We start from the raw sequence: 21,011 nt of genomic DNA, 5'->3' as shown, positions 1-21,011 counted from the left end.
GTAATAAGATAGAAAATAAGAATGATCAGAAGATACAGAAAGGTAACTGGAGGTCCAGAGGGAGGGAAGTGGGGGGGAGGGAAGTGGGGGGGCAGAAGGGTTATAATAATAAAGGTAGAAAAGTTTAATAATTGTGTAAAAGTAAACAAAATATATACTTGTTTCTTTTGGATACGAAAAAAAAAAAAAAAAAGAGGGGGGGGGGGGGGCAGGAGAAAAAAAAAGATGGGAAATTGAAGGAAAAGGTAAGTGAACCAACAATGCATTAGCTTAACCAGAGAAGGACCGCCGCACGCCAATGTACATCGGCAGAATGGCACGGCTGGGCAAAAGGGCGTACAGGTATGTCCCCTTTACGATCCTAGCGCGGTCCTGAGCTCCGTGATCACGCCCGCGGACCCGATCGCTGCCGGTGTCCCGCGATCGGGTCACAGAGCTGAAGAACAGGGAGAGGTAATTGTAAACACACCTTTCCCCATTCTTACTAGTGGCAGTGTCAGTGATCGTCTGTTCCCTGTCATCAGAAACGACGATCATGTCACGCCAGGCCCCACACCCCTACAGTAAGAATCAGTCACTAGGGCACACTTAACCCCTACAGCGCCACCTAGTGGTTAACCCCTTCACTGCCAGTGCCATTTTCACCGAAATTAGTGCATTTTTATAGCACTGATCGCTGTAAAAATGACAATTGCCCCAAAAATGAGTCAAAAGTGTCCGATGTGTCCGCCATAATGTCGCAGTCACGATAAAAATCGCTGATCGCCGCCATTACTAGTAAGAAAATATATATATTAATAAAAATGCCATAAAACTATCCCCTATTTTGAAGACTCTATAACTTTTGCGCAAACCGATCAATAAATTCTTTATGCAATTTTTTTTACCAAAAATATGTAGAAGAATACGTATAGGCCTAAACTGAGGAAAAAAAATGTCTTTTTTATATATTTTTTTTCTTCTCCTCCTGTCGGCATGTTCCTTGACAGCAGATGTAAATGCAGGACACCCGATTGGCTCAGAGTGCCGCCACCACCTCTCCCAGTCTGAATGCTGCTGTACAGGAGATTACAGCAGGCTGAAAGCAAGTCAGATATTTTACATGCTGCATGACATGTGCACTGCCGAAAAATTGGTTTGTTTTTGTTTTCGTTTAATTTAATTTAATTTTTTTTCATTTTTCGGGTCATTCATTATGATCGTAATTCGTGAATTAGAAAATTTGTAAATTAGAAAATTCGTAAATCTGAAAATTCAAAAGTACGAAGATCTGAAAATTCTAAATGATAACTAACTAATGATAACTATAAAATTATACTGTAGGTATTGGAATTTCCTTTCAAATTTGGCTTGTTAGTGAACATAACGAATACGAATTGTTCCGAAGTTACAAATTATCCGAAATAACAAATCCTGCATCTAAACAAATGGAACGTAACAAATTAATAATAAATAATAATAATAAAATGTTTTTATTATTATTGTTATTTATTTAAAGTTAAGTTCCATTCGCTATTTTGGATATTTCGTAACTTTGGATAAATTCATATTCGTTACATTCACTGACAGCCAAATTTGAAAGGAAATTCCAATACCTATAATTTATTAGTAGTAGTTAACCACTTAACCCCCGGACCATATTGCTGGTCAAAGACCAGAGTACTTTTTGCGATTCGGCACTGCATCGCTTTAACTGACAATTGCGCGGTCGTGCGTCGTGGCTCCCAAACAAAATTGGCGTCCTTTTTTTCCCACAAATAGAGCTTTCTTTTGGTGGTATTTGATCACCTCTGCGGTTTTTCGTTTTTGCACTATAAACAAAAATAGAGCGACAATTTTGAAAAAAATGAATATTTTTTACTTTTTGCTATAATAAATATCCCCCAAAAATATATAAAAAAACGATTTTTTTCCTCAGTTTAGGCCGATACGTATTCTTCTACATATTATTCGTAAAAAAAAAATCGCAAAAAGCGTTTATTGATTGGTTCGCGCAAAAGTTATAGCGTTTACAAAATAGGGTGTATTTTTATGGCATTTTTATTAATATTTTTTTTTTACTAGTAATGGCGGTGATCAGCTATTTTTTTCGGTACTGCGACATTATGGCGGACACTTCGGACACTTTTGACACATTTTTGGGACCATTGGCATTTTTATAGCGATCAGTGCTATAAAAATGCATTGGATTACTATAAAAATGCCACTGGCAGTGAAGGGGTTAACACTAGGGGGCGGGAAAGGGGTTAAGTATGTCCCTGGGTGTGTTCTTACTGTGGGGGGGGGGTGGCCTCACTAGGGGAAATCACTGATCTTCTGTTCATACATTGTATGAACAGAGGATTAGCATTTCCCGGCATTTCCCCCCTTGACAGGACCGGGAGCGCTCCCGGTCCCCACTCTGTAACGAGCGATCGCGTGTGCACGGCGGCGATCGCGCCTGCCGGGCACGCGCACGGGAGTCGAGCTAAGGGCTCTCGCGCAGGAGAGCCAACCTGCTGCCATAGAATGACGGCGGCAGGTTGGCAAGTAGTTAAGTTGTTATTAGTTATTATTTCAGATTTTAGAGTTTTCGAATTTACGGAAAGATTAGTTAAACAGGATTTTCTTTAATTTGGATATTTCAAAATTAATGAATTTGTCAAAATGTGTTAAAAAACGGATTCGGAACAAAACCAATTGCACATGTCTATTGCTGCATTTAAAATACAATGGCATAACTTTATCAGCTGGTGTTTTTTACAATCTACCTGGAATTCAGCTTTAAAAACAATCAACATGGAGATAACCAAGGAGAACTTCTATTTTCTACAGTATAACAGGCTTCACTTATCACAGTTTCTTAAGAACTACCCCACTACTACTACCCTCTTTTATCACTTTGAGAAACAGAACCCCTTATTCTGCTTCTTATTATGTTTGCTAAGTGGACTTAGATCAGCCTTTGGGATATAAAGTGGTGGAGGGTCATCACATCCCCATGACCATGGCAAAATATCAAGTTTTATTTGCCATGAAGGCAAAATCTGAAGTCTTGGTTTCTAACCACTCTGTAATATATGGAAGGAGAGGGAGTGTGGAATTGTTGTCCATCTCGGAAAACGGCTTTAAGGATTACCTAAAATGTGCTGGTGTGCAGTTCCTTAGATTATTTCTGTAAACCACATTAGGTGAGTAACCTTTAATTTGCATTTAAAGGCTTAAAGTGGTTGTAAACCCCAGACATGAAATATAAACATAGCATATCCCTCTAAAATGTGTACTTGTCTCAATAAAGAACACTGTGTCATTTCTGTCTGCTGCTTCGTTCCTCTGCTGTTTAGCATGAATCACTTCTGAAGTTTTCCTGACACCAAGAGAAAAATGGTGACAGGGGAGGGACCTCCACCAGATTGACAGCATCAGCTCAATTCCTTTGAGCTGTGTGTCCCTTCCCTCCAATCAGCTCTCAGAGCTCTCTTCATTGAGCTCTGCAGAGTGTAACTTCAGCTCTCCACCCCCTTTTTTGTGAAATCCCAGAAAAGCATTATACATTTAGCACTTAGAACAGGTGTAGAGAAGAGAAAACTGTAGATAAATAGGTACAACTTATGTAAGAGGATTTGTTTTATCTCTGTCTATCACCTGAGGCCAGTCATGGGTATATGTAAGGGTTTACAACCACTTTAAATGTGAAGTCTGTTCAAAACGGATAACCCAGCTTTGGGCGAACACCAGCAGGTTCATCGCCTTGCTAAGCATTCTATGCTGATAATTCACTTTTGAGTTGTAGATAGACTTAATCATCTGCTGGCTAGTTACTTATATAATTTTAAGATCCTGGCAAAGGAAGTGTCTCTTTATTTCCTGGTTGCTTCCTCCTTCTGACCCGTGGTGACCTAATTTGTGCCACCTGCCGGATTCTCTATATGGTGACTCCAGCCTAAGCTGCAATACCACATGGCTCATTTGATGGCCTACGCAAGTCCTTGAAGTCAAATGGAGCCACAACGTCATAAGAAGTTTCTTTCCACCAGTGTGCCTGAATATTATAAGTAGCCAGAAGGTGATTGATCTTTATGGTATCCGTACAAAGTTACTTTATCAATTGTGAACAGACGTATCCATATGAAACTCTTGAAGCTCTTTTCTAATAACAAATCACTTTTTGTTAAAAGAAGACTTACAATATGTACCATAGCTACTCTTTTTAAGAAAAGCAGCTGTACTGATAGAGGAATACAATAGCACTGGCCAGCAATGCAGACATATCCCTTCAGTAGCTAGGCTACTAGCTATTCTACCCCTGAGTTTGTCTTTTTACTATCTAGGACTCTTCTATTAAAAAAGGAGCAAACCAGTGGAGGCTTTGCCCGTAGCAACCAATCAGGTTCTGTTTTGATAGTGCAGGAGTGGATCCTACAGGCAACGTATATGTTCCTTTGTTTTTCATAAAAGAGCCAAACTGCACACAATAAGCCGGTGCCATTTTGCCATGTCACAAAAATATGGTATATTCTGTCAGCTTGTCAGTCACCAAAACTAGTCTGTAATCCTTCAACAAAGGCAGCACACAAAAAAAGTGCCTTTTAGGGGCAATGGGGTAATGGAGACATTTTGGCAACTTTCAAACCATAAGAAGAAAGTTTGTTGGAGGTATTGATTCTTCATAAATAACACATCCTAATGAAAAAATAATCTCAAGAAGAACTTAGAAGGCTCAAACCAAGAGCAGATCTGTAACATTTTGGATCATAATTCCAACCTGAAATGAAATGGATCCAGTACTGATGTAACAACAGTGTGTTTACATGAAAGCTGGTTGAAGGTCTGAGAAGGTATCTGCATAAGTTGTGCATTCCTGATATACCTCCTTGTAACTCAGCCACGTAACAGTGTTCTTGCGTAAAAAATAACACAGTGATACCCAAGGATTCAATAAAGCAAAAATAGTTATTTGACCTTTCCTCTTTTTGGTATTATTACATGTTTTTTAGCAGCTTGTATCTATTTTCTCAGATTCACCGACGTTTTGGGGGTATCACAACTACTGCCGGTTTGTTTTTTGGCCTCCACATAAGGACCTGTGCGTCATTGGCATTCGGTTTCACGAGGGCGCTGGGAGGGATGGGTTCATTTTTGTTGAGCACTTGTGGTTGCTCCTGACCACAGGGTTCCTGCAGTTTGGCGCGCTGACCCAGTGGTAAGGTGGGTTTGACATCAATCTCCAGTTTCATCCTCCACTTGATGGTATGTAGGATAACAAGTTCACCACTGGCCATGTTGATGGCCACCAACCAAGTAGTAAAACTTTGGTCCCTCCGGATGCCCGTCAACATAGGCACGTTGGAATCGCTAACAGGCACAGCCCACGTCACACTGGGATAGAAATTATCATTCATACTGACGGTAAATTTGGTGTCCCTTTTGGTGGGGCCAGTAACAGTGCAGGTTTCAGTAGTGTTGCCATACCAGGGGTAGTTGACTCCATCTGAGTCACTAATTGCTGGGATTTTACCATTTTCCAGATCAGGCAGTTCCCAGCTGGACCTGAAAACAAGAGAACATTGTTAGTGAAAGGCTTTAATACCTGTATTGTCAAAAAAAGAGAGGTTCCGGAAACATATGCAAGCTTTAGATCCCTATTGTCTACTTAACTGACTCAAGACTGAAACATCAGACAAAACATCTTAAATTTTGTTTTTGATAGGGTGTGAAAAGGTTAGAACCTTTGCAGAGTTTGTAATGCTCTATGCAGTGCCGGCCCAAGACATTGTGCTGCCTGGGACTAAGAATGAAATGCTGCCCCCCCCCAGAAAAAAAATCACGCCAACCAAAAGGCCCCCACATTCATTATTTTATATCATGATAACTAAAGGGGACCCATCATGGCTCTATACATGTATAAAGGAGTATAAAGAGGACCTGTCATTACTCTTTACATGTAAAGGAATATTAAGAGGACCTGTCATGGCTCTATAAATGTATATAGGACTATAAAGAGTACTTGACATGGCTCTATAAATGTATAAAGGAGTATAACGAGGGCCTGTCATGGCTCTATACATGTATATAGAGTACCTGTCGACACTCTTTACATGTAAAGGAATATAAAGAGGACCTGCCATGGCTCTATAAATGTATATAGGAGTATAAAGAGGACCTGTCATGGCTCTATACATGTATAAAGGAGTATAACGAGGGCCTGTCATGGCTCTATAGATGTATAAAGAGGGCCTGTCATGGCTCTATACTTGCATATAGGCATATAAAAGGACCTGCCATGGCTCTATACATGTATCCAGGAGTATAAAGGGACTTTGTGAATTGCAGGCGGCCACAATGTCTTTTGCGCAAACTAATCAATGTACGCTAATTGTGTTTGGTTTTTTTTGGTACCAAAAATATGTAGAAGAATACATATTGGCCTAAACTGAAGAAAATAGTTTATTTTTCAAAATTTTGGGGATATTTATTATAGCAAAAAGTTAAAAAATATATATATTTATAGCACAAAAAATATGCTGCCCCCCTAAAAGTGCTGCCTAGTACCCATGGTACCAGCCGGTCGCATCATAGGGCCGGCCCTGGCTCTATATGTGACCCCAGGGGGAATTCAGCCTCCCTTCAAGTTACAGTTTGAGAAACATAACAGGGGCACAGTTAGTAATAAAAATTTACCAGAGGTTTAACATAGAATTCCAGGTTTACTTTAAATAGTGGGTTTGAGCCAAGGTGGCCAAACAATCTATTATTAATGCCGCAAAACTAGTGAGCTACGTTGTGTTCTGGCAGCAATATGGTGCACTTCTCGTCTGTTGCTGCAACTAAATTGAGTCAGCTTCTCCGTCATTTAGGAGAAACTGTGTATTTCTATCAATAGATGCAAGGCTTTCTCTCATTGCCCAAGGTGAGGAGGATGCATGACATTATGATTTTCACCTTGGCCAATCAGGGGAAGCCTTTCATTGATAAAAATACAAGGATTCTCCTAAATGGTGGAGAAGCATTCAGGCCAACTCAATTTAGTTCCAGCAGCAGATAGGATGTTGCCTGTACTGCTGTGGAACACAGCACCCTATACTGTATGTAGCTAATGCTACAGCACACACAGCGGCCGCATTAATTAATAAAGAAAATAGTTTGTATGGTCCAAGTTGGACCAAAAATACTACATTACTAATCGATGCGTCCACTGTGTGTGCTGTAGTATACTGTAGTCAAAGTTAACTGAAATTTCTCCTTTATGCCCATACACACGATCTTTTTTTCCGAGACCGAGAGCAGAGACAAACACTCTTAACAATTGATAGATCACAATATAGCAGACACTGTAACAGATTGCCCACCACTCTATTTATTGGGCTGTATGAGTCCAGCTAGGAGGAGAGCAGAGGAGTGACCCTTTCTTATGTCAGACCTCTCCCGTCTGTCCCCTGACTCCATAGGCCTAGAAAACAGTAAACACTCATGCAGTGTTTAATAATGTAACCCCAAATTCAGATTACCCCACTCATGCACTACATATACAGAGCCCTGGGTATGTGTGTGTGTGCCTGTATGGCACTCCCTTGCAAGAAGAAGGCCTTGAAACTTCTGCTAGCATCTTTAGTTGGTGCACTTAGATATCCTGTTCAGTAGAGTAAAAATGCAGAATGCTGGCAGCATCCAGATACAGTAGCAGGGTGGACACTGTGGCTGCTCAACAGGCTGTAAGTATGACTCAGGCCCTACAGGTGTAGGCAAAATAGGCAACATTGTCTGCATGCAGTGTCTCTGTATCCTTTGTAAAACGAGCAAGTGCCCGCTCACCAATCCTGCGGTTAAGGCCCAAACGAAGTGCCTAGAACAGGAAGGCTCTTCAGGTAGACTGACTGGCTACCTTAGAACCAAAATGCTTTATGCCATCTGTTCAGGTGAGCCTAGAAAATGCACCTGGGATCCCACTATCAGGCAGAATGTCCCCGACCAGCCGTGGATCTGTGCAAAGAACGGCACGCTGACCCAAGGGGCAGCACTTCTCCTCTGGGTCTGGTCTTCTCCCTTGCCTCTGGGTCTCTGCCCTGCTCCCAGGCAGCCTCTTGGGGTCCTTTACTTCTCTGGTCTGTGTGTATGCTGGGGTGTGTAGTTTGTCCCCCTATGGACTGTTATGGGGCCATTTGTATTGGGGCTATATGTCGCACAATGTTTGCTGCAGTACTCCTCACGTTTCATTGGTTCCCTGCACCTGCCAATAGGGAAGCAGGGGAGAGAACAGAACAGGCGGCTGGTCTCTCTGCCAGCACGGCTCGCACACAGTGTAATGCGAGGAGGAGGGAGGGAGGATTTCCCCTGCAGGAGCTGACAGGTTTCTCTCCCTTGTGAGAGCCTGTGTCGTTTCCGGCGGCGGCTGGTGAGAAGTGCAGGGCACCCACTATAGAAGCGTATCGGGGACTAGCCCCTTCTTCAAAGCAAAGCTCTGTCATCTGTATACTAACATGAGGTTGGAGAACAGACCTCTGGACTCTGTATCTGGAATAGACCACCATTACATTTTGCTTTTTGAGTATAACATGTACTATTTCATATCCCTTAATAAAGTGCAGGAGATTTGCGCCCTTTCTGTTTTTTGTTGTTTGTGCAGTACTGTATACTCCGATCTGAGAAGGGCCACACCACTAACCATTCAGCCCGAGTTGCTCAGTGGCCATAATGATTGTATCGTAATGGCAAGCTTCCCTACAATTTCTGAGAGCTGAAATGTCAAGTTTATATTGTTCTCTGATCAATTGTTGTCTATGAGGGCTTGTGCACATAAGTGGCCAGGAGACGGTTAAACCAGGCAATTGAGCTGTATACATGGCAGAAAAAAATGAAAAAGCATGTTGGCGACTGTGACCAGTGCAAGTCTGTGGGGCCATGCTGCAATCTCCCTGCAAAGCATGCAGCTGTGTGGCATATACATGGTTAAATCAGGCAGTAAGGAAGCAACATAATGCCTCATCGCCTGTTAAATGCTCTATAAAAAGCAAATTTAAACAAGCCCAAAGATGCCAGTCTTTCTAGGTGGTTAGCAGACAATACATGTTGCTCGTGTTAAGCCCTGTACACACAGCCCAGAATCTCGTCAGGAAAAAACTTTGTTTTTCCTGACGAGATTCTTGGCAAGATTCTTTTACAAACACTCCATTCAAAAGAACCGCCGTTCTTTTGAATGGCACGAACGCAGTGATGTCATCGACTATGACGAGCATGCGCTTGTCTACGCCCTACCTATGCCTTGGAAGCTACCACGCATGCATCAAAGTCATTTTAAGCATGCGCGAGTTTCCGCAGCGACAGGTAAGTATACAGACGCTCGGGTTTCTCAGCAGGAAAACACTGCCGAGGATCACGACGAGAAAATAAAAAGCAGGTTCTCTGTTTTTCTCGTCTAAATTCTGGGCAGTTTTCTTGACGAGAAACCTCAAAGCATCGTATACACGCACGGTTTACTCGGCAAGAAAGCTCTGAGAAAAAAAAATCTTTTCGAATCGAATTCGAAAACACGTTCTATTCGAAAAGAGACTATTTGTTTTCGAATCCGGTCGAAATATTTTCGAATTCGACCAGATTTTTCGAAATTCGGTCGAAAACTAACGAATTCCGAAAACGGTCGAAATATTTTCGAATTTGACCGGATTTTTTGAAATTCGGTCGAAAACGAACGAATTCCGAAAACGAATTTAACACATGTAACGAATCTAACTTAACGAAATTAATTAAATAACGAATTAAAACTAAACTAAACAAATTTTTCCCTTTTGCACATGCCTACCGCTTTCTGAAAGACATCACTTTTCAGAGGGCAGTATAGCAGCGTCTGAGGCCCCGTACACACGTCCGAGGAACTCGACGTGCCAAACACATCGAGTTCCTCGTCGAGTTCAGTGTTGAAGCCGCCGAGGATCTCGGCGGGCCGACTTTCCTCATTGAACAACGAGGAAATAGAGAACATGTTCTCTATTTGGCCCGACGAGTTCCTCGTCGGCTTCCTCGCTGAAAAGTGTACACACGACCGAGTTTCTCGGTAGAATCCAGCTCCGATCGAGTTTCTGGCTGAATTCTGCCGAGAAACTCGGTCGTGTGTACGGGGCCTGACAGTCATCCAGGGGGCGCTACTACAGTCTCCTGATGTTTTTTTTTATAACTTTTACATCATACCCCCCAACACGCATGGATTCTGTGGGACTTTCCAGCACAGACAGCATCTTCCTGCATTCCCGCGAAAGGGTTAATTTTCCTGCACTGGAAGAGGAGGCAGCACGGAAGCAGTTGTGTGAAGGACTGTGGCTGCTGAAGGGAAAAGAGCCGGCAGCCCCTGGCCGGCTGTCGGTACAGGTGAGAGGGACTCCCCCTGTGTGTGGATGACTGCTGAAGGGAAGAGAGCACAGGTGAGAGGCAACCCCCGCCCCCCTGCTCAACAACTTTAATGCGCCCCCCCCAACAACTTCAATTCGCCCTCCCCCGCTGAACAACTGTCCCGCAGTGGATTTTTAAAATGTTGGGAGGTATGTTTACATTGCAGAACCATATCACAACTGCAAACCAAACGTTTGGATCGCAGTTACTGTGCGCCCTCATTGATCTCAATAGGCAAGTTTGGCAAGAGGTGCTGCCTGTCAAACTTTGCAGCCCGAGTTCAAAATGCTGCAGCCGCCAAGCAAAGCATCACAGCCAAGGCATGTGTACAGCCTTGTCAGGCTGTAATGTCAGAATTCGGGCAGGCAACCGTGATATAACCATGGTTTAGCCACCTATTTTTACCCCCTTCCTGTCCATAGGTAGTTTGTGCGTTTATGCTTCAGCTGTCATGATTTCCTTTCCTTTCCAAATATAAAAGCCTTAGAAGGACGTGTGTCACAATGATAAAGACATCCTGTTCCGTCAAAGACAGATTCTTCATAGTGGATGAGATTTTACAGATTCCCTTCTTTTTTTCTCCCCCCCCCCCCCCTCCGCTATTCTAACCGGTCTTCCTGTGTCCTGCTATGTACAGGAGGCTTCCGGATACAAGCAGCACTTCCTGTTGTAGGAGAGATTTGAGGACAGCTATAATATGAGCCTTGAATGGGGAGCGCAGCATCTAGAAAATGTAACTAGAGTGGACGGGAATTATCAATATAATGCTGAAAAAGGAGAGTAAACCAAAGCAGTTATTATGCCATCTTGCAGCAGATAAGACAGAAGGATGTGCTTTGTTGTTCTCTTCCTGTGCTTCACCTGTGATTCCTGTGATTGTAAACCTTCGTGTTTTATTTATTTTTAAATAAGAGACTCATTCTTACCTCCACTGTACAACTCGTTTTGCACAGAGTGGCCCGATCCTCCTCTTCTGAGGGCTCTCGTGGCTCCTCCTTGCATTAGATAAACCCCTGTAAGAAGCGCTCTCCCGGGGGGGGGGGGGGTAACCTTGTGGGCGTACTCCCGAATCCTGCATTTGCGTCCATAGACACGAATACCAGACTCGGCCCTGCCCCCCGGCGCCCGTGTCATTGGATTTGATTGACAGCAGCAGGAGCCAATGGCTGCGCTGCTATCCATCTATTCAATCAAGAGCTGGGACCCCGTGCAGAGAGGGAGAGCGTGTCTCTGCCGAGGTAATGAACGGGCTTAGGTAAGTAATATTGGGGGGCCGGTCACTGCCAGAAGTTTTTTCCTATGCATTAAGGTGAAAAAACACAAGGGTTTACAACCCCTTCAACCACTTAAGGACCGGAATGATTTGCCCCCTTAATGTTTTTTTGCGATATGGCACTGCGTCGCTTTAACTGACAATTGCGTGGTTGTGCGACGTTGTACCCAAGCAGAATTTATGCCCCTTTTTCCCACAAATAGAGCTTTCTTTTGGTGGTATTTGATCACCTCTGCGGTTTAAATTTTTTGCGCTATAAACAAAAAAAGAGCGTAAATTTTGAAAAAAAATATATATTTTTAACTTTTTCCTATAATAAATATCCCCAAAAAATATAAAAAAAATTCTTCAGTTTAGGCCAGTATGTATTCTTCCACATGTTTTTGATAAAAAAAATCGCAATAAGCACATATTGATTGGTTTGCGCAAAAGTTATAGCATCTACAAAATAGGGGATATATTTATGCCATTTTTATTTTCATTTTTTTTACTAATGGCGGTGATCATTGATTTTTTATTTTTTTTGCAGGACTGCAGCGGACAGATCGGACTCTTTTTTGGGACCATTGACATGTAGACAGCGATGAGAGCTAAAAATAGCCACTTATTGCTGTATAAATATCACTGGCAGGGAAGGGGTTAATGCTAGGGGGTGAGCAAGGGGTTAAGTGTTCCCTAGGGAGGTATTTCTAACTTTGGGGAGTGTAGTGACTGAAGGAGGAGAGAGATTGCTCTCCACTCCCCTGTCAGAACAGGGATCTGCCTGTTTACATTGACAGATTCCTGTTCTGGCTCTCTGAGGTGTGATTGCAGGTCGCCGGCAGACATCGCCGCTGCCGGCCAGGCGCATCGCCTCCAGCGTCACGCTGCACGTGCCCCCTAGAGCTTTTAAAGTGGCCGACATATGCCTACAGCGATTCACAGCTGTGCCAACTTGCCGCAGTATAATGACCGCGGCTGGTCGGAAAGCGGTTAAAGTGGAACTTCTCTCTCCCAATGAACATCGCTTTTTTTTTATTCTGATGCTGCATTTGTAAATAGATAGGAAAGTATATCATATTTACTTGTTTTAAACAATTTCATCTTTCTTCAGTTACTTCCAGATATCTTGCCTGGCAAATTATGTCATACATCACAGGACTCTTCAGGAGGAGAGGAGGAGGTTTTTTTTCAGTTAAGCACACTTTCATGTATGCGTGCCTGAGCTAAGGGCAGATGGAGTCCAGGAAGTAAATGCTACATAAATCATTTGCCCTTACTCAAAATGGCCATGGCCAGAAATGCTAGGGAGTTGTGGGTGCACATGGCCCTTGCGTGGGTTTACAGATCGGTATGCTACATAAATCAAAGACACACATACAGTATGTGCCTCTTTAATTTTAGACTTGTCTTTGTATCTGTAAGTATAAATATGTGTGTAGCACCCTCTACCTCAGGTAGGTAGGTTTCTAGAGTAGTGTTTTTGTTTGTACTGCCAGTGTAGGTAAATTTAGACAGGACTAGTTGTGAGCCAGGCCTGTTTGTTTTTGATCTGGGGCTGGGGAGTGGTTTAGTGTAGCGGCAGGTGACTGACATGTCCTTCATCTCTCTGGCGCCTCTTTTGTTTCCAGAGGGTTCTGGAAAAGAAGCAGGGCAGAGGGCTGGAGTGACATGTATGTGTATTTGGGAGCCTTGACCACTCCCCAACTAGGATTGGCAGGCGGGTAGGCCTCCTATATATACCCATGATCAGCCTGCTGTGGCAGGGTTGTCGGGTGGAAGAACTGAATGATGGATTGTTAGACTGTCTGGCCCTTGAAGGGGGGTAAACTTGGGTCTGGAGCTCGGGAGCTGGGAAGGAGCCTCTCTACATGGTCATTGAGAGGTGTCCTAGACTGTGTATGGGACTTTTACTTTTTTTTACGTATGTGGCATTTAGGACTTATTTTTATTTGTATTATCATATTTTTTTTGATGCCTCATATTTATTTTTAGGTTTGTAACGTGGAGTGTGTCACTTTTTATCTGATTAATTGTTTTTTTTATGTGTATAGTGATTGCATGCATAGGTAGCAGCAGCTCTACTTATTTCTCTATGGTGTGATATTCTTTCTGTCTTCTGTGCTGTTTAACAGCCTGGGGATTTTTTTATAATTTATTTTATTTCCTGAAGGAAAACCACAATCACTGTTAGGAAAAAATGCCATCCTGCTCTTTTGAAATTTTCTTGTAACTGTGGTAGATAATTAATATAAAGTTGACTCCACTAACGATTAGAAACCCGAGCAAATGTTCCTAAAATGATTTTTTTTAACAAACTTCTACTATTGTATGGCATCTGCAGGGGGGTGGGGGATCCTTATCGAGGTTCTATCCATGATCTGGGGACCATTATTGCCCCGACTTGGAGTTGCCTTAATTGCCTGGTCCCTAAACCTTGTGAAATTTCCAAGTTACCCTAAATATTATTACCTTTCCCCCATGATGTTTCCACCAATCTATTAAATATAAGTTAACCTTGGATCAATTTAAGTTTATGGAGGGATCTTCCTGGTTTCCATTTGCTCCCCCTATGGCCATCGAGTACTGATGGAGCTGGCTTCTTTGTGACTCCTTGCAAAGGCTGGTTAATCAATCTCTTGAACATCAATGTTATGACAATACATATAACGCTTTGCAGCTCCTGAAGAAGCCGATTGACGAAACATGTTGAGTGAGGAGCATAAGAATTTGTATACGATATTCCTTGCTTGTTTTTAACATTTGTGTGTATTTACATATTTTTAATGTTGGAGTATAATAAAAAAAATGTTTTATGATATACACTACACTATATTACCAAAAGTATTGGGATGCCTGCCGTTACACGCACATGAACTTTAACCACTTAAGCCCCGGACCATTTTGCTGATCAAAGACCAGGCCACTTTTTGCGATTCGGCACTGTGTCACCTTAACTGACAATTGCGCGGTCATGCGACGTGGCTCCCAAACAAAATTTACGTCCTTTTTTCCCCAAAAATAGAGCTTTCTTTTGGTGATAATTGCTCACCTCTGGTTTTTATTTTTTTGTGCTACAAAACAAAAATAGAGCGACAATTTTGAAAAAAAATCCAAATTTTTTACTTTTTAAATATCCCCATAAATTATAAAAAACATTTTTTTCCCTCAGTTTAGGCCGATACGTATTCTACATATTTTTGGTTAAAGAAACGCAATAAGCATTTATTGATCGGTTTTGCGCAAAAGTTATAGCGTCTACAAAATAGGGGATAGTTTTATGGCATTTTTATTAATATTTTTTTTTTACTAGTAATGATCGATTTTTATCATGACTGCCACATTGGACACTTTTGACAAATTTTTTGGACCATTGTCATATTTACAGCGATCAGTGCTATAAAAATGCACTGATTACTGTGAAAATGACACTGGCAGTGAAGGGGTTAACCACTAGGTGGCGCTGTAGGGGTTAAGTGTGCCCTAGGGAGTGCTTCTAATTGTAGGGGGGATGGGCTGTGTGACAGGACAGTGATCACCGCTTCCGATTACAGGAAGCTGTGGTCACTGTCCTGTCACTTCCCCCTTTTTCCTCACGTGACACAATCGTGGGACCCGGGGTCGGAGTCATGAGGCGCACGTCCTTTTGCCTGCCTGTGCCATGCTGCAGACGTATATCTGCGTGCGGCAGGTGGCAAGCGGTTAATGGTATCCCAGTAATAGTCTGTAGGGTTCAATATTGTGTTGGCCCACCCTTTGCAGCTATAACAGCTTCAACTCTTCTGGGAAGGCTGTCCACAACGTTTAGGAGTGTGTCTATGGGAATGTTTGACCATTCCTCCACAAGTAAATTTGTGAGGTGAGCGACTGATGTGGATGAGAGCCTGGCTCGCAGTCTCCACTCTGTTATCTATCTCTTTATGGACCATGGGCCAACTCAATATTGAACCCTACGAACTTCCCTGGGATGTATGTGTCTTTGATCCCCAGGATTTTTGTTTCTACTATTGTATGCCCAGTTTTAGAAGATGAGCGGAAGACCAAAAAAAAAAATCTTCTACATGGTCAAGTAGCCTGGGAGTGACAGCGCTTCCTGGCCCATTCTATTAGTAGCACAGCATCAGGGGCCAAAACTGATATTTCCATCACAATTTTCTTAGAGTCGCTTCACCAGATAACCCCTGACACAGACAAAACACAGACATTGCCAGACATCCACCAAAGAACGTGATTCAGGGCCATCAGTGTAAACGTTAAACTAAATACAGACAATTCAAACAGTTCTTCACATTGCCCGTCAGTCCTAAAATGAATGACTGCAACACAATGGAGGGGAATGTGCTATGTGACATCCGGAGAAGGATATCACTACTGGAATTTTCCACTAGGTATCCCGCACAGGGACTTCCCTATTGTTCTAATGGCTCTTCCTCTGAAAGTTCAGATCGAAGGTCAGGAAAGAAGTCTCTGCAACAGTGTTAAGCTGAGTGACTTTAAAATGGACCCTGCAGTTCAATGCATGGTGAGCTTGGGATACCAGGGGAAAGACATCAAGGCACCTACATCCTGCCCCGGATTTATGTGGTTCTCCAAACTAGCTAGTAGATTTTCAAACCATTGTTCACACATTTTTTTGTACAAAACTTTCTACAAAAATTTTCATCAGTTCATTTGTACAAATGTAATTCGAAGGTACGAGGATCGTCAAGACAAACCAGGACTTTTGAATTTATGTAATAAAATAACAAATTTCAAGGAGTGGAAACTGTATTTATATTTCGACATACTATCCTGCTACATTTATACATGTAGCCAGGGCAGGACTTGGGGTGGTGGGGGCCCCTGGGCTTGAGTGTTGAAGGGGCCCCCTGGATCCGAGAATTGGGGGGGGGGTCGAAGTTGTTGAGCGGGGGAGCGAATTTAAGTTATTGAGCGCAAGGGGGGGGGCGCATTAAAGTTTTAAAGTTGTTGAGCGGGGGGGTTTGCAGTTGTTGAGCGGGGGGGGAGTGCCTCTCACCTGTGCCAACAGCCGGGGCCACAGACTGTCATTAGCCCGGCTCTCAGCTTTCTTCCCTTCAGCAGCCACAGTCCTCCACACACCACTCCGGTTCCTCCTGCTTCCTTGCTGCCTCCTCTTGAAATGCAGGAAAATTAACCCTTTTGCGGGACTGTGGGAAGAAGTTGTCTGTGTTTGAAAGTCCTGCAGAATCCGTGCGTGTTGGGAGGTATGCGCAGGGCCGCCATCAGGAATTTTGGGGCCCCTTACACAGCTTAAGGCATGGGCCCCCTGGAGCAGAGAACCGCCTTTACAAAAAAAAGAAGAAATAAAGAAAAAAAATATATATATATATATATAAAGATATATATATCTATATATATATAAAAAGGGGGGTAGCCATTTGGGGCCCTGGGGACCTCTGGGCCCTTCCTTTAATAAAAAGAAAAAATAAACCTCTGGGCCCTTTAATAAAAAAATAAACATTTATAAAAAAATACATAAAAAAAGGGAGGTTGCCTCTGGGCCCCTGGGGACCTCTGGGCCTTTTAATAAAAAATAAAAAATATAAACAAAAATAAAAAAATAAACATTTATAAAAAAAAATAAAAAAAAGGGGGGGTTGCCACATGGGGCCCTGGGGACCTCTGAGCCCTTTAATAAAAAAAAATATATATATATATAAAAAAAATGTAAATTTTTTTATAAAAAAAAAAAAAAAAAAAAAAAGGTGGGTTGCCATCCGGGGGCACTGGAGACCCCTGGGCCCTTTAATAATAATAATAATAATAATAATAATAATAATAATAATATACATTATAAAAAAAAGGGTGGTTGCTGTCCGGGGCCCTGGGGGCCTTTGGGCCCCTGTGGACCTCCGGACCCCTAAAAAAAAAAAAAAAGGGGGGCCCCCTATTGGGCGGGGCCCATGGGCTTGAGTCCAGTCAAGCCCAAAGGTAAGTCAGGCCCTGCATGTAGCGCACCCCCTAAGGAGTTGCAAGTAGATTGGGATCCCCCACCCTCCACACCCAGGCACACCAAATTTCCACAGGCATTTAGAGTCAGAGAACAGTCCAGTACTGTTGTTTTGTTTTTTGTTTTGTTTTATTGAGGGATATGAACTTGGATGGGGATAGGGGTATTATGGGATGCCCACTTGACTTCAGAACAATTCCAGGGACAACTTTTCCTCTATACAGTCTATATACACTCCTCTGTTTCCTCCAGCACTCACTTGCTTGCAGTACTCCACTGGCAAATCTGACACAGAACTCAGTCAGATTTAAAGCAAAAGCCTGTTATTAGCAGGAACCCGAGGCCCCTTGGTATGTAGCAAAACATTTCAGTGCCCAGCATACATTCCTGTGATTACTGATCCCAGCACCACTTCTTCAGGTAGTGCCAACCCGCCTGGCTTTAGCTGCCCCTTTCACTAGCCCTCCTGGCTAACTCCTCCACAGTCCTCCCAGACTGAGCACTCACCAGCCCACCCGGCTGACTTCTCAGGAGATCTCCCAGACATGCTGACTTGCTCCTGCTGTCCTTTCCTCACTTCCTTCCTCAGAAAACAGGGAGGCACAAAGAGATGCTGCTTGCTGAGTCATTCAGCCTCCCTGAGTCACTAAACCCTGACCCAGATTCAACCCAAGCCTGGCTCTCAGCCAAACCAATTTGCCTACGCTAACAAAACCTACAGTGTTGTGAAAAGGTATTTGTTCCCTTCCTGATTTTTTTATTTATTTTTTGAACATTTCTCACACTTAAATGATTCAGATCATTAAACTAATTTCATATTATACAAAGATAACCAGAGTAAATCCAGGATGCAGTTTTAAAATTATTATTTCAGTTATTAAGGGAAAAAAGCTGTTCAAACTGCCTGGCCCTATGTGAAAAATGTATTACCCCCTCCCATGCTGAATCATGAATGATTACGGTAACCTAATTTTTTGGAAAAGCTGAGCTAAATTTCATTTGCTACACCCAGGCCTGATTACTGCCAGACCTGTTGAATCAGGAAATCACATAAATAGAAGCTGTCTGACAAAGTGGAGAATGCTAACAGATCACAAAAAGCCACACATCAGTTGAGAAACAAAGTAATGTACATATATCATTCTAGGAATGGTTTCAAAGCCATTTCTAAGGCTTTGGAACAGTGGTGAACCTTCCCAGGAGTGACCGGCATACAAAAATGACTCCAAGGGCATGACGACTACTCATCCAGGAGGTCATAAAAGAACCCAGAACAACATATAAAGAACTTCAGGCCTCAGGTAAGATCAGTGTTCATGATTCAACAATAAGAAAAAGACTGGGCAAAATGGCATCCATGATGTGCGTCCTGTTACATCTGGCATAAAACTAATACAGCATTCCATAACAAGAACATCAACAGTCAGACATGGTGGTGGTAGCGTGATGGTCTGCTTTGCAGCTTCAGGACCTGGACGACTTACCATAATTGATGGAACCATGAATTCTGAGTTCTACCAGAAAATCTTAAAGGACAATGTCCAGCCATTAGTTCGTGACCTCAAGTGCACTTGGGTTATGCAGCAGGACAATGATCCGAAACACAAAAGAAAGTCCACTTCCAATTGGTTCAAACAAAGCAAAATTTAGGTTTTTGGAGTGGCCTAGTCAAATCCAATTAAGGAAAAAAAGGTAAGTGGGGGTAGTGGCGCTGCCTAACCGGGACACAATAGCTACGTGGACCTGCAAAGGTTTAACCGTGCTGTGTCCTAAGCTTAATTAAGTGATTATCCCTCACCATCCGTGTGAATAGATACCAGGGACCAAATGTGCACCTGTATAACTATAATACTGGGGTGCCTGAATGTCTATTCAGTATTATTCATAAAGAGTGAGATCTCTAGTCATACCTCCTTAGGAGAATATGGTGAGTAAGGGCTCTTTCACAGTTTTTTAGGCAGACATGAACGGGCGCTCCGTGCTCCTCTATGGAGCCGCGGATGTCAGCGGTGATATGCTCGCTGACATCAGACCCGCTCCGATCCGCCAAAGTGTGACGGAGGAAAAACCTACTTTTCCATCCCTCTGGCGGATCGGGTGAACACGGACAGACAGGGAGAGCGGAGAAAAGACAGGGCGGTCCCTGCACAGTGTGCGGGGACCACCCTGTCATCCGCCGGCTCAGCGTGGATCAACGGAGCTGAGCAATCGGAGGTTCACGGGGCGGATCATTACTGATCCGCCCTGTGTGAAAGGGGCCTAAGTAGAATGAATATAAAATAAAATAAAATAAATACGACAGCCAAAGCTGCTGACTAGTGCCTCGAGTGGTTGAAACAATATATAAGTTATGGTCATATATATGTGCACATGTAACAAGTAAGTATATAAAGCAAAGATATATCAAAAAATATCTATAAAAAACAGGAAATGTGTAAACAAAGTACAAAATAAGTGAAAGTCCAATCACAGGTGTATATAAAGTCCCATAAATGACACTTTTTAACCTTTTTATATTGTAGTACACCATTCTCCTGTACTTTTTGTTGGTGTTTTTGGAATAAATATATTTTTACATACTACACCATGGAAGCCTTACTTTTCTTTTTCTGAGGACACTGGATATACATCACTGCCTACATCCTGATAAGCCTGATACTTCCTCTTTCCCAAACAACCAGTCTGGCAAGTGGAGAAACAGAGGAGTGGAGATCCAGGAGTTTTATCCTATACACATTATACTCCTGGAGGGGTGATTGGATCTGGTGAGTGGGGACCCATGTGGGGGAGCACCGCTAACACTTCAAGAGCACCTGTATTCACTTCAAGATCACTTTGTTTCACTATTCATTTGCATTGTGAGACTTTTTCACTGGCTTTTGGATATTGACGAAAGGAATCCCAAAAGAGTCATTTATGGGACTTTATATACACCTGTGATTGGACTTTCACTTATTTTTTACTTTGTTTACACATTTCCTGTTTTTTATAGATATTGTTTGATATATCTTTGCTTTATATACTTACTTGTTACATGTGCACATATATATGACCATAACTTATATATTGTTTCAACCACTTGAGGCACTAGTCAGCAGCTTTGGCTGTCGTATTTATTTTATTTTATTTTCATTCTATTTACTCACCATATTCTCCTAAGGAGGTATGACTAGAGGTCTCACTCTTTATGAATAATACTGAATAGACATTCAGGCACCCCAGTATTATAGTTATACAGGTGCACATTTGGTCCCTGGTATCTATTCACACGGATGGTGAGGGATTATCACTTAATTAAGCTTAGGACACAGCACGGTTAACCCTTTGCAGGTCCCCGTAGCTATTGTGTCCCGGTCAGGCAGCGCCACTCCCCCCACTTACCTTTTTTTCCTTCTACCCCAGGTTCCCCTTTGGGGAATTTAATAGGGG

The 21,011-nt window shown here is 42.6% G+C and overlaps 1 protein-coding gene across 2 annotated transcripts in view; it reads right to left on the bottom strand.

Annotated features, from left to right (window-relative positions):
* Window positions 1–2,676: 2,676 nt before the first annotated feature.
* Window positions 2,677–21,011, bottom strand: part of FAM78A (family with sequence similarity 78 member A) — a 60,557-nt gene continuing 42,222 nt past the window's right edge. For both annotated transcript variants that reach the window (XM_040324618.1, XM_040324617.1), the window contains one exon: window positions 2,677–5,529. In XM_040324618.1, coding sequence (XP_040180552.1) covers window positions 5,001–5,529 — 529 coding nt within the window. In that variant the 3' untranslated portion in view covers window positions 2,677–5,000. The remainder of the gene's footprint in view (window positions 5,530–21,011) is intronic.

Source organism: Rana temporaria, chromosome 9 (assembly GCF_905171775.1).
Source record: "Rana temporaria chromosome 9, aRanTem1.1, whole genome shotgun sequence".
Classification (NCBI taxonomy): Eukaryota; Metazoa; Chordata; class Amphibia; order Anura; family Ranidae; genus Rana; species Rana temporaria.
The sequence above is the reverse complement of the archived record's forward strand: the minus strand, read 5'-3'. Positions and strand labels throughout refer to the sequence as shown.